At 45.0% G+C, this 20,884-nt stretch overlaps 1 protein-coding gene across 1 annotated transcript in view; it reads right to left on the reverse strand.

The window, feature by feature from the left end:
- LOC117365853 (immunoglobulin lambda-1 light chain-like) overlaps nt 1–20,182 on the reverse strand; it is a 91,575-nt gene extending 71,393 nt beyond the window's left edge. The window contains exons 1-2 of the mRNA XM_033956751.1: nt 20,095–20,182; nt 19,686–20,008 (exon numbers count right to left, since the gene is read on the reverse strand). Coding sequence (XP_033812642.1) covers nt 19,686–20,008; nt 20,095–20,143 — 372 coding nt within the window. The 5' untranslated portion in view covers nt 20,144–20,182. The remainder of the gene's footprint in view (nt 1–19,685; nt 20,009–20,094) is intronic.
- Nucleotides 20,183–20,884: the final 702 nt, after the last annotated feature.

Here is a 20,884-nt window from a genome sequence, read left to right on the forward strand (position 1 = left end):
CGACAGAAAAATCTAAAGGATCTACTTAGTCCCACAGACATTAGTCATGTTTCATCTCAATGGAGTGGACGTTGCATTGAATCTATGGGGCATGTGAAATGTGGCAAGTGCTTGACCTGTACCGTTACTATAGAATTTACTGACAACTTTGTACATCCCGGCACAGGAAAAATCTATAGGCTTAAACATCTGACCTCATGCTCTACCACATTTGTGGTATATGTTATTTTTTGCCCCTTTCTGAAGATATATGTGGGGCAAACCACACGGATGTTCAGGAGATGCATCACTGAACATAAAAGCTGCCTGCACAACAAGATTCAAGCTCCCCTTGTAGTCCACTGTCTCGAGTACAACCATACCTTTGAAGACCTACGGTGTTGTGTCATTGATCACATTGGGGAAGAAGTGAACAATCGCCCCCTTCAACTGTTACGTGCTGAGCAATTCTGGATCCATCTACTTAACAGCGAAGAGCCTGTTGGGCTAAATCAGAGACTGGAATGGGGCACGTTTTATTAGGTTTTACCTTCCTTGTTTCTCCTTTTTAACCTTTCCACTACTTATGAATATAAAAAGAAAAACGAAGATACATAAAAATTACAAATATAAGTATAAAAACATACAAAAAGTTATTCACATGTGGGTTTAAGTATGCATAACTCTTTGGTTCTTTTTGCACACTGAGCAACAACACATTGTCTTTTTTCTTTTTCCTGTTCCTTTTTTCATTGACACATTTTTTGTCAGCTGGTTTTGTTAGAATCAATCATGTCTCCGCTTTTGTGTCATTCTCTGACGTACTTCCGGTGGTGACGTCTTCTCCCACCGGGAAGATTTAAAAACCAGACATCCGGAGCCACCCCATGGGAGCCCTTTTCTGGACTTTTTGAAGCATCTTTTTACGCTCTTATAAAGGTATGTCTTTAATTAATAGAGTAGGAAGTTCAAAGTAAGTGAGGAACTACATGTTCTCGTGTTCTTCTTCTTTTGTTTTGCAGACTGATCGGTCGGGTCACACCCTAATGTAGCCTGTCGATGAAAAGCTGGCCTCCGTTGGTGTGCCGATCAGCATTGAGATATGTGGAATTTGTTCCTCTGTCTGGACACTTTTTATGTGAAGCACAGTTTATGCTCATGTGTTGCAGTGCTCATTTTTAAACGAAGGTTTTGCCTGTGAGGTTACCGCTCAACCACCTACTATATCCACCTTTGTGGTGGTGGGAGGGCCCGTTCTGAGGCTTTTTCCTTCTTTTTGAGCTAAACACTGAGCTTCACTGGCTTTTCATTATCTCTGCATTACTGTAACATCATTTTATCTCAACAGTCTCCAATTGAAAGTGTATAATTTACATACATTGGTTTTCAATACATCTGTGTTGGTTACTGCTAGTACCTAGCATATGTGACACCCGGGACCCATCATTTTTTGGCACACCCCCCCCCCCCATCTGTATAAAAAACATGATTTTTAGTAAAAAGCCACACGTCACACATGAGTACCTAGGAAAAGGCAGCATCTTACATACTGCAGTGAGCAGCACAACATCAATACACCCATTGTAAAACTAAACAAGCCAGATTAGTACAGATCAATCCTACACCGTCAATCCTAACAGAAAACCATGTCCTTCGAACACACAGAACACAGAAAATACCTTTGCCTAGTATGGAATATGTCATCACAAACTAACCTCTCCCCCTTTTACAAAACTGTAGTGTGGATTTTAGCCACGGTGTAACAGCTCTGACGCTCATAGAATTCTGAGCATCAGAACTGCTACCACCATGGCTGGTGCTAAAAAACTTTCCACAGTTTTGTAAAAGGGGGGATAAAATATAAATACATAGACAAAGGTTAAATTGAACCAGCAAAAAGCTGGACTCTGCATACAATGCAACACCACAGTAACAGTGACACATGTCTCCTAAAGCAATAAATAAATAGAAAATTTTTGTTCTACCTTTATCTTCTCTGGTTTCTGCTTTCCTCATCTTCTCATTCAATTCCTTACATCCACTGTCTCTCTTCTCTCTGCGTCTTCCATTTGCTCTGTTACTGTGTCCCTCCCTTTCTCTCCCCTTCCAAATTGGTCTGGCATCCATTTTCTTCCCTCTGCTCCCCCCATAGTCTGGCAGCGTCTTCTCCCCACTTTCTCTTCACCATGTCCTTTCAGCATCCTCCCCACTCTGTCTTCCCCATGTGCTTTCAGTGTCCTTCTCCCCCCTCTGTCTTCTCCATGTCCTTTCAGCGTCCTTCTCCCCCATGTCTTCCCAATGTGCTTTCAGCCTCCTTCTCCCCACTCTGTCTTCCCCATATGCTTTCAGCATCCTTCTCCCCCTCTGTCTTCCCCATGTGCTTTCAGCGTCCTTTTCATCCCCCCTCTGTCTTTCCCATGTGCTTTCAGCGTCCTTCTCCCCCCTCTGTCTTCCCCATGTGCTTTCAGCGTCCTTTTCATCCCCCCTCTGTCTTTCCCATGTGCTTTCAGCGTCCTTCTCCCCCTCCATCTTCCCCACGTGCTTTCAGCGTCCTTCTCCCCCCTCTGTCTTCTCCATGTGCTTTCAGCATCCTTCTCCCCCTCTGTCTTCCCCATGTGCTTTCAGCGTCCTTCTCCCCTCCCTCCCTCTGTTTTACCCATTTCCCTTCAGCATCTTTTCCTCTCCACCCCACCTTTCCTCCCTTTCTCCTTCCCTGCCCCTTACCTTTGTGGCGCTCTCTTCCCCCCCGGACAATGGGCCCAGTCCAACAAATGTCCCTGCCCTGTGGCCGGTGACGTCTAAACTGCCTTCGTACAGCAGCCAGCTGCTGTATGGCTGCCGTAAAGGTCGTCTCTGATGCAACTTCCAGTTGCGTCAGAGATGACCTTTACGGCAGCCACACGCAACTCCAGCTGCTAGAAGAAGGTAATTTAGACTCGCAGCCACGAGGTAAGGGGCAGGTAGGGAGAAAGGGAGCTGTTTCAAATTCACCGCTGAATTTTCCAGACCTGGCCGGCTGTGTACCCCCCTAAGCCTGCACCCGGGGCGGACCACCGCCCCCCGCCCCCCCCCCCCCTTGGTACGCCACTGATTACTGCAATACATTGTATCATGGTATAACCCAGAAAGAAATAAGAAGACTAAAAATCATACAAATACAGCAATAAAAATTATTACTATTTCAAAAAAATATGATCATGTCACACCACTGTTACAAAAAGCACACTGGCTACCAATCTCGCATAAAATAATTTATAAAATCTCATTAATAACCTTTAAAATCTAACAAACTAATGCACCAATATTTCTGGATCATCTTCTAATACCATATTTTCCAGTCGGGACACTTAAATCAACAGAACAACATCTGCTGACTATCCCTTCTTTAAAAGTAATAGGTACTAGGAGATCTACTATCTTTTCGGTTATAGCACCCCAGATCTGGAACAACTTACCAATTTACTTACGTGGTGAATCCTCACTAGAAAAATTTAAAAGCTCTTTAAAAAGTTACTTGTATAGGGACGCATTTGAGACATAGATATCATAAATCTTCTATCATTAAAGCATATGCTCTAATACTTAATTTTAATCAGACTGTACGTATAGGTCGAAATCTCCTTTACCTCTTTTCCACGTTTTCCATATTTAGCCATACTTTCAAGATTAATTTCTAATTTCTATTACCCTCTAGTTGTTTTTATCCCTACATGTATCTCTATTTTCTTTAAAGATTGTAGTTCACCCTCCTTTCCTTTTGTACTGGTAATTATTTGTACGTATACACTGTATGTTTATTTGTATAAAGTTGTTTTATTGTTTGTTTCCTAATTATAAATTATCATACGCATTGAAGTATTTGACATTGCGTGTACAACAAATTTTTAATAAACTTGAAACTTGAAAAAATAAGTAATAGATTAAAACTGAAGGTTGGATAAATTTATTGGATCAGACTCAGTGAAGATTTGATGTACTCCCCTCTTACTGGTAATAAGATTTGGAATGCGGTGGAGGCAAATTGCTGAGATCCAAAGTATATAACTGATAACTATAAGGAGTATAGTATTTGATTGATTTTTTTATTCTGTGTGACACCCTTTCTTGCAAGAGAGTAAAATAAATCACTGTTGCATAGCAGAGTCCATCCTGAGATTTTCCAGTGGGATACTATTATTTCTCACAGTATACAATATATATATGTGTGTATATATATAATATACACAGTGGCGTACCTAGGGTATGTGGCACCCGGGGCCCATCATTTTTTGACACCCCCCCCCCCCCCCCCCATGTAAAAATTTTTTTTTTTTTTTTTTGCATTAACCATGAAATGGAATAAATGGTCAGAATAGAAACAGGCAGTGAAAATTTTCTTTTATTGAACCTCATATATGTAACCATTATTCCAAACATAACAAAACATAAATTATGTCTAAATTGTCATGACATTAGAAGTACATATGGAGTAGTTGCAGGCAGTGGCGTACTTAGGGTATGTGGCACCCAGGGCCCATCATTTTTTGACACCCCCCCCATCTATATGAAAAATATGATTTTTAGTACCAATCTACATATCGCACCACAAGAGTGTACCTAGGAAAAGGCTGCATCTTAAACACTGCAGTGAGCACTAGAACACCAACACATACATTGTAAAACTAAACAAGCCAGATCCCGCACAGTCAATTGGTCCTGTAGTCAATGCCAACTGAAAACTATGTCTTTTTCATACACACAGAACAGAGATACACCCTCGCCCAAAATGGAATAATCACAAACTAAAAATAGAAATATGTAGACAAAAGTTAAACTGATCCGCCAAGAAACCAGACCCTGGATACAATGCAACACCACAAAAAACAGTAACACATGTCCTCTAAAACAGTGCAAAATATAAAGACAGTAGATGTAAATTTGAAAAAACTGATACATAACAATCACCACTTTATAAATTAACAAATAAAAATAAAACAAATAATGAGATATAAAAAAATACAATTTTATTGGACTAATCCCCGTAAGCTCGGTCCCCATCCCCGCAAACCACCTGATTCCATCCACACAAGCCTTGAATTGTTTATATTAAAGTATAAAAAGAAACAATATTCTGTACAATTGTCAATTTATAAATCAGCGTCTTCTCCCCACTCTCTTCCCCATTTCCCTTCAGCATCCTCAGCCCACTCTCTCTCCACTTTCCTTCAGCGCACGCACATAAAAACAAGCAAGTAATTTTATATCATTTTCATTCTATTCATTCATAGAAATTAAAGTCTAGATAATGCCAGTCACATAACAAAACATGATTTTACAAAAATAATTCCCTGCAGTCAAGCCTGCAAGGATTATTAGATGTCTTTCAGCAGTTCCCCTCCCTCCCCCTTACCTTTGTGGCCAAGTCAAAATGATCTACCAACAATAAAATTTTAAAAACACAAAGCACGCTGTACGCAGAGAAAATGTTAATTATCATTTATATTCCGCGGGTTTTCAAAGAGGTCAAGGCAGATGACTTTATGCAATGTCACCTCAGTAACAACTATACAAAAATAGACAAATATTCCCCCTCCCTTTTTACTAAACTGCGATAGCGGTTTTTAGCGTAGGGAGCTGCGCTGAATGCCCCACGCTGCTCTCGACGCTCATAGGCTCCCTGCGCTAAAAAACTCTATTGCGGTTTAGTAAAAGGGGGCCATAGTGCAAAATATAGACAGCAGATATAAATTTTCAAAACGGACACATTTTGATCACTAAGTTGAAAATAAAATCATTTTTCCTACTTTTTTGTCTGGTGATTTCATGAGTCTCTGGTCCTTCTTCTGATCCTTCTTCTTTCTCTCTCCCCCTGGCTCCCCTCTTTATTTCTGCCTTTCTTTCTCTCTCCTCCTGGCCCCCCTCTTTCTTTCTGCCTTTCTTTCTCTCCCCCTTGACCCCCCTCTTTATTTCTGCCTTTCTTTCTCTCCCCTTGGTCCCCCTCTTTCTTTCTGCCTTTCTTTCTCTCTCCCCCTGGCCCTCCTCTTTCTTTCTGCCTTTCTTTCTCTCCCCCTTGACCCCCTCTTTATTTCTGCCTTTCTTTCTCTCCCCTTGGTCCCCCTCTTTCTTTCTGCCTTTCTTTCTCTCTCCCCCTGGCCCCCCTCTTTATTTTTTCCTTTCTTTCTCTCTCCCCCTAGCCTGCACAAAGCCATCGTGCCGATTTCTCCACTTCCACGATTCTTTCCCTACCCTCACCCCCAAGCCAGCAGCCGATTTCTCCCTGCTCCTTCCCCGATGTCCTGATGTCCTGAACTTCATCGGGCAGCAGCAGCATTCACAATTCACTGATGTTGCCCGCTTCAGGCCTTCCTCTCTGTCGGGTCCTGTCTTCATGAAAACTGGAAGTAGGCAGGACCCGGCAGAGAACAAGGCCTGAAGCCGGCAACAGCAGCGAATTGTAAACGCTGCTGCTGCCCGAAGAAGGTAATGGAGCACCGAGGCAGTCCGCTTCTCCCCCCTCCCAGCCGAACCCCCGCTGACCCTCCTATCTCCCCCCCCCCCGTGAACCTTTCCGACCTTCCCAGCGAGAGCAGCAAACCTCCTTCGCGGCTTTCTCCGCCCTCTGCCGCGTTACTGATGACGTCATCAGTGATGCGGCAGAGGGAGGATAAAGCCGACGCTACTGGAGGGAGGTTTGCTGCTTTCGCTGGGAGGGTCAGAAAGGTTCACTTGGGGGGGGGGAGAGAGATAGGATGGTCAGCGGGGTTTCGGCTGGGAGGGGGGAGAAGCGGTCTGCCTTGGTGCTCCAAGGCCTGGCGCCATTACCTTTTTCGATAATGGCGCCGATGCTGCTTTCGCTGGGAGGGTAGGAGCGCGATAGGGACCGGGCCAGCTGTGCACCCCCCCCTAAGGCGGCACCCGGGATGGACCTCCCCCTCGCCCCCCTTGGTACGCTACTGCCCTGGGGAAACAGCCTGCAACAAGATCGCGCGATGCCAGAGATTTTTGCCTGCTTCGGCTGTTTCCTCCGCCGCGGTCCCGCCCCTCCTCTGACATCAGAGGAGGGGCAGGACCGTGGCGGAGGAAACAGTCGAAGCAGGCAAAGATCTCTGGCATCGCGATCTTGCTGCAGGCTGTTTCCAGACGCGACACCCGGCGCAGGGGGGGGTAACTGGACCGGACCGGGAGCACCCCCTCAGGGCTTGGTACCCGGGGCGGACCGCCCCCCCGCCCCCCCCTTGGTACGCCACTGAATATACATACAGTATATTTAAACAAATAGATCAAGGAACTCTTTCAGTATGATAGATAAAGGGACATCATTCCAGTGGCGTACCTAGGGTATGTGGCACCCGGGGCCCATCATTTTTTGACACCCCCCCCCCCCCCTCATGTAAAATTTTTTTTTTTTTTTTTTTTTTGCAATAACCATGAAATGGAATAAATGGTCAGAATAGAAACAGGCAGTGAAAATTTTTTTTTTTTTTTTTCCAAAGTATTTTTATTGAGAATGGCAAAAGGTCCAGACAAGCAACCATGGTCTGTACAGAAACTTATACATTATCAAAAAGAACACAGAATGAGAGTAACAGCAACAACAAGCATGAACAAGCCTCTCCCAAGAGAAAATTGCCAATGAGAGGCATAGCAATACACAACAAAAGGCCAAAACTTGGGGCAAGCAAACAAATCCCACCCCAGAACCCACAAGAATAATAAGCCGGACTAGACCCTCAGCCATATTTTATAATGAAAAAAATCCCCACAAGCAACAACACCCAGACCGCTCACCAGACACACCAATCCGCACAACAAGCACCCAAGAAACACCCAGCCACCACCCAGACAAAACTACCAGACACACCTACCCCACCAAGCCCAGACCCAACCCCCCCTCCCCAGAGAGTGCAAGCGCAAAGTGGACCGTGAAAAGGGCAGCTGCAGAAGTGGAAAGCCCCAGATAAGTAGGTTAGCTAAAGAAAGCCCACAGATAGAAGAAATCAGGATAACAGAAGTTCCAACAAATGCTCCCACAGAAAATTTTCTTTTATTGAACCTCATTTATGTAACCATTATTCCAAACATAACATAACATAAATTATGTCTGAATTGTCATGACATCAGAAGTACATATGGAGTAGTTGCAGGTGATGCTTGGGACAGTTCTGATTATGTTAGTTTGGTTTTATGTGTTTTTTTAATAGAAGGGTTTTTATTTCTTTTTTTAAGGTTTTGTAGTTTGTGGTCGAGGTCAATAGGTTGTAGAGTTGGGGGTCAAGTGTTGCAGCTCGAATGGCTAGGAGGTTGTCGAACAGTTTTTTTCTTTTGACGTTTTTGGTTGGAGGGTGTGTGAATGGTGCGTGAGTTCTCCTATGTCTGTTTGAAGTGGATTGAATTATTTAGCTGAAGAAATTAGTTACCCCCCCCCATTCCACACACATTAATTCTCTTCCATTTTTGTTCCCATTATAAAAAAACACTGATAAGTTCCCAGGAAAAAAATACATTAAAATAAGAAGTGAAAACAAAGGCCCCTACAGATGAGAACATAACATAAGAATAGCCTAACTGGGTTACACCAATGGTCCATCATGCCCAGTAGCCCATTCTCATGGTAGCCAATAGTGCTGCCCGATTCAGAGAAAAATATTTCATTCGATCCGATTCACCCTGTTGAATCGATTTTTCGATTAGATTCACTGTTAATGACACCGCTTTTTAAGTTTAAACAAAGTATAACAATAAATTTCACAACAACAATAAATTTCACAAAGTACTTAAAAAAAAAAAAATCAAATTTTTCCATTAAAGCAGTTCTGGAGACATTTGCTTGAACAGTCTTTTTTCCCAGTCCATAAGCAAGCAATATGAAAAAGATTTCCTTAATTATCTACTCAAACATTTTTGCTATTTACTTTCATTGTACCTATACTATTATTCAGTAGAAAAAAATGGACTTAACTGTGCAGGAAATGAATCTCCTCATACACCCACCATATAGTGCAAAAATGTGCAAAGGTCTGTTTTTTTCTTTCGATCACTACATAGCCTAATGCCACACAAGCAGCGCTGTTACAAACATATTCTGAAGGTCAATGCTAAGGTTGACAAAGTTTCCTTCCTTGGACCAGAAGGAGATACTGACAAACCACTGGAAGAGATTCTAAAACAACTACCCAGAAATAACACCCAAAGACCCACTCAGTGTGTGAACCAGTTGAGTGGAGTGGACTAACTGGGGGTGGAAATGGGCCCAGAGTTTGCTCAGCAGAATTTCCCAGACTACCTCTTCCTCTCAACACACTGACATGCTACCACCACCACCAACACTAGGAACACCTCACCGAGTATGCCAGCAATGCTTATAAACTTTATAAAACACATTATTATATTTTCTTATAAAGCATATATTTTAACTGAACTCAGCCTTGCCATTCACAAAAATAGAAAAGTTCCCATTTCAAGCTGTCTCATGTACACTTTTCAAATCTAACATATTGTAATCACAAAACAGAAAATAAAATTATTTTTCCTACCTTTTGTTCTCTGATCAATATTCAAATCTTGTTGGTCCCAGGCTCTTGTTGTCTTGCTTGCCAGGGTCTCCTTTCTCCGTGCTAACCATCCGTCTGCCATCTCTGTTCTCCCCTTCCGTTTCCCTTCCCTCTCCCGGAGATCTGGCATCTTTCCTTTTTTTTGTCTCCATCCACAGATTCACCTTTTCTCAACTCCCCACCACCCCAGGATCCACCATCTCTCCCTTTCTGTTCCCAACTATCCTCCTATCCAGTATCTCTATCCCCCCTCCACACCATCCCCTGTTTCCAAGTTCTCTCCCTTTCTGTTCCTTCCCTCCCTAAATCCCATTATGCACCATCTCTCTCCCACTCCTCTGTTTTTAGACCCATTATTTCTAACCCCCAAAGTCTGGCATATGCATGTATCTTTGAACCCCCCCTTCCCTCTCTCCCTCTGTGTACTTTTACACCAGGACCCCCCTCCCCCGAAGGTCTGTCCCCCCTCCGAAGGGCTACACCCCACCCCTGAAGACCTGCACCCCCCGAAGGACTTTACCTCCCACCCGAAGGTCTGTCCCCCTCTGAAGGCCTAAACCCCACCCCTGAAGGACTGCACCCCCCCCGAAGGCCTGCACTCCCTTGAAGGTCTGCACCCCCCCGAAGGCCTGTCCCCCCCTTGAAGGCCTGTCCCACCCCCTTGTAGGCCTGTCCCCCCTTTAAGGCCTGCCTGCCTGCCTTTCCCCCCCTTGAAGGCCTGTCTCCCCCTTGAAGGCCTGCACCCCCCTTGAAGGCCTGCACCCCCCCTTGAAGGCCTGCACCCCCCCTTGAAGGCCTGTCCCCCCCCTTGTAGGCCTGTCCCCCCCCTTGTAGGCCTGTCCCCCCCCCTTGTAGGCCTGTCCCCCCCTTGAAGGCCTGCCTGCCTTTCCCCCCTTGAAGGCCTGCACCCCCCTTGAAGGCCTGCACCCCCCCTTGAAGGCCTGTCCCCCCCCTTGTAGGCCTGTCCCCCCCTTGTAGGCCTGTCCCCCCCCCCTTGTAGGCCTGTCCCCCCCTTGAAGGCCTGCCTGCCTTTCCCCCCTTGAAGGCCTGCACCCCCTTGAAGGTCTGCACCCCCCCAAAGGCCTACACCCCCCCCCCCGAAGGTCTGCCCCCCCCTGAAGGCCTGCCTGCCCCCCTTGAAGGCCTGCACCCCTTGAATGTCTGCACCCCCCCCCCGAAGGCCTGTCCCCCCTTGAAGGCCTGCCTGCCTGCCTGTCACCCCCTCCCCCTTGAAAGCCTGCTTGCCTGCCCGCCCGCCCCACCCTGAAGGCCTGATGCCCCGACCCACCCCGAAGGACCGCTCGCCCCCCTGGCCTCCCCGCACCACCTATGAACAGCCGCAGCAGGATCGCGAAGTCAGCGTCGGGTACCAGCCCTAAGGGGGTGTTCCCGGCCTTGCCGTTCAGTCCCCCGCCACCCCCGAAGGACCGCTCGCCCCCCTGGCCTCCCCGCACCACCTATGAACAGCCGCAGCAGGATCGCGAAGTCAGCGTCAGCGATCCCTGCTGCTTCCTGCGCCACGGTCCCGCCCCTCCTCTGACGTCAGAGGAGGGGCGGGATCGCGTCGTAGGAAGCAGCGCAGGGATGCTGACGCTGACTTCGCGATCCTGCTGCGGCTGTTCATAGGTGGTGCGGGGAGGCCAGGGGGGCGAGCGGTCCTTCGGGGGTGGCGGGGGACTGAACGGCAAGGCCGGGAACACCCCCTTAGGGCTGGTACCCGGGGCGGCCCGCCCCCCCGCCCCCCCCTAGGTACGCCACTGCATCATTCACACAACACAGAAGACCATTCATAAGAGTCTCCATATAAACTAATCTTCTGCTAGGCCATAGGTAATCATGTGTAATGTAATTACCAAGTGACATGGAGACAGCTACAGCTAAGAGTCATTTGATTGGCTGGTGGCTCAAGTACGGTAATAGTTTCAAAAAGGAAGTTTAGCTGAGATGGTGTTAACAGTTGGTGAGTGGAATTCTGATTTTTATTTAAAAAAAGAATAGGATAGGTTTGTGATTTGTGAACATACATTTTGCTTTACTGAACTTGTAAAAGTTTAGAGTGGGAGATATCAGTGAGGGATAACTATATAATCCTTACATACTGAACCAAAACATTTAGCTGTTTTCTTCTGGCCTTAAGTCTGTTCTGACCCTGTTGAAATCTGTGAAGTTGTGAGCTATTAGAAAGGCAGGAAAGATGCTGGAGAGAGGGTGATGGAGAGAGAAGAGGGCACAATGTTGGATCTGAGATGGACCTTAGCCCAACCTATTCTCCATCCAGGTTATATCTACTCTGCCCAATTCACACCTACCCTGACGCACCCCTTTTGATGTCATCACTGAAAGTGACATCATGGTCCTGCTTCAAACCCTAGCCCTTTGGATGCTATCAAAGGAAGTACATAAGAACATAAGAACATAAGCAGTGCCTCTGCCGGGTCAGACCACAGGTCCATCCTGCCCAGCAGTCCGCTCCCGCGGCGGCCCAAACAGGTCAAGACCTGTCTGAATCATCAGAAGGGGCTCCCTTGCCACCTTGGTTTCCCATTTAAGTCCTGCCTTCCTATCGAAGTCCTAGCCCTCCGGTCTTGCACATGCACGACCTGGTTGGTTTATACTCATTTCCTGGTTAACTTCCTATACTTGTGTTACATCCCAGCTCCTCCCTCAGTATCCCACGATCCCTTTATCCCTCAGAAATCCGTCCAATCCCTGTTTGAATCCCTGTACCGTATTCTGCCTGATCACTTCCTCCGGTAGCTCATTCCAAGTGTCCACGACCCTTTGTGTGAAAAAAAACTTCCTTGCATTTGTTTTGAACCTGTCTCCCTTCAGTTTCTCCGAATGCCCCCTCGTACTTGCTTTCCCCTTCAGTCTGAAGAATCTGTCCCTATCCACCCTCTCTATGCCCCTCATGATCTTGAAGGTCTCTATCATATCTCCCCTGAGCCTCCTTTTCTCCAGAGAGAAGAGCCCCAGCCTATCCAGCCTCTCGGCATATGAGCAGTGTTCCAGCCCTCTTACCAATTTCGTTGCTCTCCTTTGGACTCTCTCAAGTACCGCCATGTCCTTCTTGAGGTGTGGCGACCAAAACTGAATGCAGTATTCCAGATGTGGACGCACCATCGCTCGATACAATGGCATGATGACTTCCCGTGATCTGGTTACTATGCCCTTCTTTATGATTCCCAGCATCCTGTTGGCTTTTTTCGAGGCTGCTGCGCACTGTGCAGATGGCTTCAGTGATGCATCCACCAGCACACCCAAGTCTCTCTCGAGTCTGCTGTCTCCCAATAATACCCCCCCCAATTTGTAGTTGTGATATCATAACCTGCACCAAACACCACCCAGACCATGCCCCTTGTTCAAGATGGGGATGACTACAGGGGTACTTCCTGTTTTACTACTACTACTACTACTACTACTGTTTCTATATCAGTACCAGACACATGTAGTGCTGTACATAGTCATGAAGGAAACAGTCCCTGCTCAAATGAACTCACAATCTAATCAATCACAATCTAATCAATCTAAACAGACAAACAGGATGCCAGGGTTGGAGTTACAGTTAGCGGGGTATGGTTAAACCTCTGGCTAGGGTGATGAGCAGAGAAAGAGGGTTATATATTGAAGGCAATTTCAAAAAGGTGGGCTTTCAATCTGTTTTTGAACAAGGGAAGGAGAGTGACACATGGACTCAGGTAGTCTATTCCAGGCATGTGGGGCAGCGAGGTGAAAGGAACGTAGTCTGGAATTGGCAGAGGAGGTAGTGGCATAGTAAGAGGGAGGACAGGGGGGCAGTCCATCCCGGGTGCTGTCTTGATTGGGGCACGGCACCCCTCCTCCTCTCTGCCTCATTCCTTCCTACTCCTCCCCTATGCCCCCTCATTTTTAAACCCTAATGCGTTCTTGGGCTATTTTTGTTAATGATATTGCTGAAGGGCTGCCTATTAAGGTTTGCCCCTTTGAGGGTGGTACCAGAATGTGCACTAGAGCCCTGATGGTGTGAATAACATGAGGAAGGACCTAGTGATGCTAGAAAAATACTAAAAATGCATATGCATATGCCAATGAATATGCATGAGATCACACACAAAAGAGACTGAACATGCAAATCTATCATATGCTTATTCATTGTGGATATCATGAAAATCAGACTGGCTGGATGTATCCCAAGAACTAGGTTGAGAATCCAGGGCCTAAATTGTGTTTTGAGGGTGGGATTTATAGTCGCTTACCCAGAATATGTTTGTGGGTGAGAATGAGATTCAGACAAAGCTTGAATTCAGCAGTTCAGATCTGGGCCCAGAGGTCGAATATAGAGAGATTCTCGACTGTGTTCCAGGGAGGGGGATCTATATAGAGGTTGGAGTCATAGGGTTACCAGATTGGGGATCTATATAGAGGTTGGAGTCATAGGGTTACCAGATTTCTTTGATAAAAAAAAGAGGACGTGGCCCTGCCCCTTTCTGCCCCTAGTTATACCCCGTTCCACCCCAGCCCCGCCCCCACATATACCTCATCTCTTCTTCCCCGAGCTCGGGGCCATGTCTGGAGGGTCTCTGAGCATGCACGGATGTGACGCAATGATGTCGCATGCATGCATGTGATGCCATCTTGTCGCATCAGCACAAGCGCAGAGGCCCTCCAGGCAGGGCCCTGAGCTTGAGGCTTTCCAAAACCTGGGCAAATTGCCAGGTTTTGGAAATCTGTCTGGGCACCCAGACAGTTCTCTAGAGAACATGTTCTTGTTTTCCCGGACATCTGGTAATCCTAGCTAATCACTTACTTTTATCACTGGGAGTGGGATATAGACTGTGTCCCAGTGAAAGCTATAGATAGAACTTGGTTTCAGTGATCCAAAAGGACTCTTGGGATAGGATTATAGAGGCAGTCTTGCTCTCATACATATCTTTGTGATGTGGATCTTTGTCCATGGCAGAAGGAAAAATAAGGAAGCAGAAAGGTGGCTGCACTGCTCTCTCCCTCTTTCGCACTTTATTGGCTTCTAACACCTGTTCTTTTATCTTTCTCTTTGTACTGTTAGATACAGATCTAAGTTTTTGTCAAGCACTTTATCACTGTGGTATCTTTTGGGACTGGAATACCATTTTGTACAGTAATAAAGAGCCGTATCTTTAACTTCTCCGTTATTTATGAGTAGCTGATATACTGTCTCAGCACTGTTAATAGTGGAAGTGATATTCCTGGTCCATATTTTGGTGCTGAGTAGGTGTGATGGTGATACAGGAGGAGCTTTGGAGCTTCTCCCAGGATCTGTTGGAGAAAAGCTGTAACACCATTATCCTTCACACCAACATCACAGTTAAAAGTCACACTTTGCCCAAGTCTAGCAGAGAGAACAGGAGGAGACATCACAGGCGTCTGAGACTGAACATCTGGAAGCGTAACAAAAAAGAATTCATAAATTACTATTAATACTATTCTTATATATAATTCAATTTATAAACATTTAATGCCATACATACATGAAAAGCAGAGCAGGACACAGAGTAACAAAGTCTGTAGCTGCCTCATTGTAAAAAAGGAAATTCTCTTGCTCCCAGCTCAGATCTGTGCTCTAAAGTGAAGGCAGACACTTGGTGGGAGTTTAAATACCAGCAGTAGGGAGACCCCCTGGACTGTATATGCAAATATGATATCTGCTTATAATTTCACATGTAAATATGAAGATCATGGCTGATGTAAACTGTCCAAAGATCCATTAAGCCCTGTAACCTATTTCCAACTATGCCCAATCCCGGTCTATGTATCTTGCATGATTACAAAATAATATGTTACTTATCTATGGAATAAGCACTGGATTTTCCCAAATTCACCTTAGTAATCTCAGACCGTATTTGTCAGGAAATAATTTTAAGATAGTTTTGCAGATAGTACTTTTATCGAGTTTTGATTATTGTAACCTCATTTTGTTGGGCATAACCTGCAACGGCTCTGTGTGCTTTGCAGGTTGCACAAAACTCGATTGTTAAGACATTATTTTGAGTGGAGAAGCGTGAACATAATCAGAATACTATATAAAATTGTACTGGCTTAAACTGGAGTACAGTATACATTATAAATTGTTGTTGATTATTTATCGATTAGCACCAAAATATCTAGTGGATAGTATTCAAGTTATATTTAAAATTTGATTATATCGCTTATCAAACTTTCTAAGCGATGTGCAAAACTTAAAATGGGTACAGAGATTAGTACTTTCAGACATTTTGATTGATTACAAAATACAAATACAAACAGACAGACCGAAACAGAGAGGGGAAAAAAGCGGAGAAACACAATATAAGATAGGATAGTGGCACATTTAAGGGAAAAACAGCAAGGTAGGGGATACAGATGAAGGAATCAAAGAATGATTAGAAGAGAATTCTAAAGTTGAGGTGCAAAGACAGAGAAAATATTTTAGCGCCTTGTATTAATTACTTTCAATGAAGGGATGGTTAGAAGGTGTTCACTGTTAGACGGAAGCGACCGTAGGGGGACGTATGGTATGAGGAGATTGTCAATGAATGGTGGAGCTTTAAATACTTGTGTTTTAAATGAAAGCAAAATTATTTTGTATGTAATCCTATGTGAGACCAGGAGCCAGTTGGCTTTTACCAGGAGTGGCGATACGTGATCACATTTTCTAGCATTCATAATTAGTTTTAAGGCTGTGTTTTGTATGATTTGGAGGTGTTGCATTTCCTGTTGAGTGATACTCCTGAATAAAGGATTACAGTAATCAAGCTTAGAGATTACTAGGGAATGGATCAGAATGTTCAATGATTTGGAATCTAAAAATTTAGATATGGAACAAATCAAACATAGTCTGTATAAGATGAATTTAATCAAACAGCTAATGTGGTCACAGTACGAAAGCTTAGTGTCAAAGATGACCCCATGGATTTTGATAGATGTAACTATTTTCAACGTACTACCTTTGAGTGTGATAGGGGCACATAGGGTTAGCCCCTCTGTCCAAGGAAAAAGCAAGGTCTTGGTTTTTGAGATGTTTAGGGCTATCATATTGTCATTTAACCAAAGGCAGATTTGCCATATGTTACACTTCCAAAGTTGCGCTCTGTGAATCGTGTTGATCTATATATTCCAACGATTAAACAAGTAAAGTTGAAAGTAAGCAGTGCGAGCATGTTTTCTTGTGTAGGCCCTCACAAATGGAATGAGATCTTGTTGCACATATGTCAACAGGAAAATTTGACTAATTAAAAAAGATTATTAAAAAGGTATTTATTGTGCAAGATGAAGTATGGGGACTGAGGCATGGATTCTGTATAGGATGCCCAATCTCAAAAGCGAATTTTGAGAATCGCACATGTCACCGCCACTTTCCTACTGTAGTCTTCAAGAATATAATTAGAGTAGGAGAGTAACGGTGACGCTATTAAAAGGGGGTGTTTACCTTGAAACAGCAAACACGAAACATGAGCCATGTCGGTGAAGTGAACCCCCTTACCGACTGAATCTTAAAGCTAAGTTATAAGCTTTGAATTAATATTTATTACTGATTGGAAACTATTTAAAGAAATAAGTTAATCAAAAGTTAAAAAATAAGAAATACATTAAAACTGAAGGTTGGATAAATTTATTGGATCAGTAAAGATTTGATGTAATCCCCTCTTAGCGGTAATAAGATTTGGAATGCGGCAGATTTTGCTGAGATCCAAAGTATATAATTGACTAGTCTGACTAGTCTAGCACCCGTTACATTAACGGGTGCTAGAATAGATGTGTGTGTGTGTGTGTGTGTCTTTCTTTCTTTCTCTATCTCTCCTTGGCTGCTGTCTGTCTTTTTTTCTTTGTCTCTCTCTCCTTGGACACTTGTCTGTCTGTCTTCTTTCTGTCTTCCTTTCCTTTCATTTCCCAGTGCAAAGCATGATTGCTGTCTGCCCCCAGCACACCCCTCCCCCCAAAGCAGCCCCCTTTCCATTTCCCTCTGGCCCCCCTGCCTGCCTGTATTGCTCCCTCTTCTGGCCCATCGGCACGAACCGCCGCTGCTGCTCCTCTTCAAAGCAGCCTGCTAAGGATCGCGGCCGACTGTAGCGAACCTCACAGGCCGCTCTCCACCTCGGTAGCAAGTTCTTTCTGACGCACGGGATCGCATCAGAGGGAACGTGCTACTGAGGTGGAGAGCGGCCTTCGAGGTTCGCTACAGCCGGCCACGATCCTCAGCAGGCTGCTTTGAAGTGGAGCAGTAACGGCAGCAGCGTTTTCATGTCTGGGTGAGTGAGGGGGGAAGTGGCTGGCGTATTCCCTGCCTCTGTGTTTGAAAATGGAATTCGGTACAGAGAGACACATCACACTGTCAGGGAACACGCCATCCCAAGTGTGCATGTGAGCTTAGGGTTTTATTATAGAGGATGACTATAAGGACTATAGTATTTGATTGATTTTTTACTTTGTGCGACACCCTTTTTTGCTAGAGAGTAAAATAAATCACTGTTCAATAGCAGAGTCCATCCTGAGATTTTCCAGTGGGATACTATTATTTCCCACTCCCTCCTGCCATCGCCCCCCCCCCCCCCCGCCCCCCCGTACCTTTAAGTCGGGAGCAGGAGGGATGTTCAGTCAGTTCCTCCTGTTCCTCCACTGGCTGCTGTCTGCAAGGTGGGCCTTACATCCCTCCCTGGTACATCATCTGATGCATGTTGTGGGGGCCTAAGGCCCTGATTTGCTCAGATGCCTCAAGACCCTCCCCTTGTGTGGGGTCTTAGGCATCTGAGCCAATCAGGGACTCACTTAGGCTCCCTCTGTATCCTGTATACACAGAGGGAGCCTAAGTCTAAAACTCCACCTCCTTGTATCTGGGATACAGAGGGAGCCTAAGGGAGTTTCTGATTGGCTTAGATGCCTAAGAGCCTACCCAAGTGTAGGGGCTTGAAGCAACTGAGTCAATCAAGGCCTTAGGCCCCTCCCTGTGCATTAGATGATACACCAGGGAGGGGCCTAAGGCCCACATTGCAGTCAGTGGCTGGTGGAGGAGCAGGAAGGTATGGGCATCACTCCTGCCATATTTAAGTTCAGTGTGGGTAGAGTCTGGGGGAGTATCTTTTTTGTGGGGGGAGGGTAGGTTTTTCATGGCAGGAGGGAGTGGGCATCCCTCCTGCCATTTGTGGGTCGCCATGTGTCAGGGTAGGGTGTGCATTTGTTCAGGGGTCATTGGATGAGGGCCAGCGGTGGGGGATAATATCTATGCCATAAAAAAAAAGAAAAGAAAAAAAGCAACCAACCCAGCCGAAGCCATGACAGCAGTGACAGGAGGCTGTTTACGCTGTCACTACTGTTAGGGCTCTGCGCATGTCTCAGTCGTTCACTAAATGATTGCATGTAAATAATTTGCACTTCCGTGCATCAATGACGCAGCAGCAGAGAAAAGGCTCCAGCGGGAAAAGCAGCGAAGCAGCCTGTTCACTGCTGCCGCCACTGCTGTTTCAAACGGAGGCATGTCAGCATCGCGGTGGGCGGGTCGGCTGTGTGGGATAGGATGGGAGGGAGGGAGAGATGGAAAGGTGCTGCGCAGAGGGATGGGTTGGTGTGATCATCGGATTCTGCTGTATGTAGGGGATGGGAGGGAGAGATGGAAAGGTACTGCGCAGGGGGATGGGTTGGCAGGGTCATCGGGGTTCTGCAAGCTCAGGGCTCCCACTGATTCGGCATTATGGTAAGTTGTATAATTTCTATTATGATATTATAACTTAAGAATAATAGAAATGTATATTGTGTATAAAACTGCCCTACAAACCCGCTCTGAATCGTCCCCCTCCCCTACCGGTCCCTGGAAAAATTTACTTCTATAAAAGTGGTCCTTGGTGTCAAAAAGGTTGAGGACGACTCCTCTAGAGGACATATCTGGGTTTTTCCAAACATCTGGTAAGCCTAGTAAGTCACTGTGTCCCAGTGAAAGCTATAGATAGAACTTGGGAGTCAGTGATCCAGATGAATTCTTGGGATGAGATAGAGAGGTAGTTTTGCTCCCACTGTGATGTGGATCCTTGTCTATAGTAGAAGGAAAAACAAGGAAGCAGAAGTTAGCAAAGCTGCTCTTTCCCTCTGTCACACTCTATTTGCTTCTAACACCTGCTCTTTTCTCTTCCTCTTTGTGCTCTTCTACACAGATCAGTCTAGGTTTTTGTCAAGTACTTTATCAGAGTGGTATCCTTGGGGACTCTCATACCATTTTACACAGTAATAAAGAGCCGTATCTTTAAGTTCTCCATTATTTATAAGTAGCTGATACACTGTTCCGGCACTGTTTATAGTGGAAGTAAAATGTGCTGCTGAAATTCCTGGTCCATACTTTGGTGCTGAGTAGGAGTGATGGTGGTACAGGAGGAGCTTTGGAGCTTCTCCCGGGATCTGTTGAAGAAAAACTGTAGAATAGCCATTCTTCACTCCAACATCACAGTTAAAAGTCGCACTTTGCCCAAGTCTAACAGAGAGAACAGGAGGAGACATCACAGGTGTCTGAGACAGAACATCTGGAAGCAGAACAAAAAGAATTGATAAATTACTCTTTACACTATTATATATAATCCAATTTATAAACATTTAATGCCATACATACATGAAAAGCAGAGTAGAACACAGAGTAACAAAGTCTGTAGCTGCCTCATTGTAAAAAAGGAAATTCTCTTGCTCCCAGCTCAGATCTGTGCTCTAAAGTGAAGGCAGACACTTGGTGGGAGTATAAATACCAGCAGTAGGGAGACCCCCTGGACTGTATATGCAAATATGATATCTGCTTATAATTTCACATGTAAATATGAAGATCATGGCTGATGTAAACATAAGCATCACCACAGTGGGACTGTCCAAAGGTCCATTAAGCCCAGTAACCTATTTCTAACTGTGCCCAATCCTGGTCTGTGAATCTGGCATGATTGCAAAAGAATGTGTTGCTTATCTATGGAATAAGCAGTGGATTCTTTCAAATTCACCTTAGTAATCTCAGACCATATTTGTCAGGGAGTAATTTTAAGATTATTTTGCAGACAGTATTTTTATCGAGTTTTTATTATTGTAACCTTATTTTGTTGGGCATGGTTAGTATGTGTTGACTGTTAGACCAAAGCAACCGTAGGGGGGCAAATGGTATGAGGAGTGTGTCAATGAATAGTGGAGCTTTAAATACTTGTGTTTTAAATGACAGCAAAATTATTTTGTATGTAATCCTATGTGAGACCAGGAGCCAGTGGGCTTTTACCAGGAGTAGCGATACGTGATCAAATTTTCTAGCATTTATAATTAGTTTTAAGGCTGTGTTTTGTATGATTTGGAGGCATCGCATTTGCTGTTGAGTGATACCCACGAATAAAGAACTACAGTAATCAAGTTTAGAGATTACTAGGGAATAG

The sequence above is a fragment of the Geotrypetes seraphini genome, chromosome 8, assembly GCF_902459505.1.
Source record: "Geotrypetes seraphini chromosome 8, aGeoSer1.1, whole genome shotgun sequence".
Taxonomy (NCBI): domain Eukaryota; kingdom Metazoa; phylum Chordata; class Amphibia; order Gymnophiona; family Dermophiidae; genus Geotrypetes; species Geotrypetes seraphini.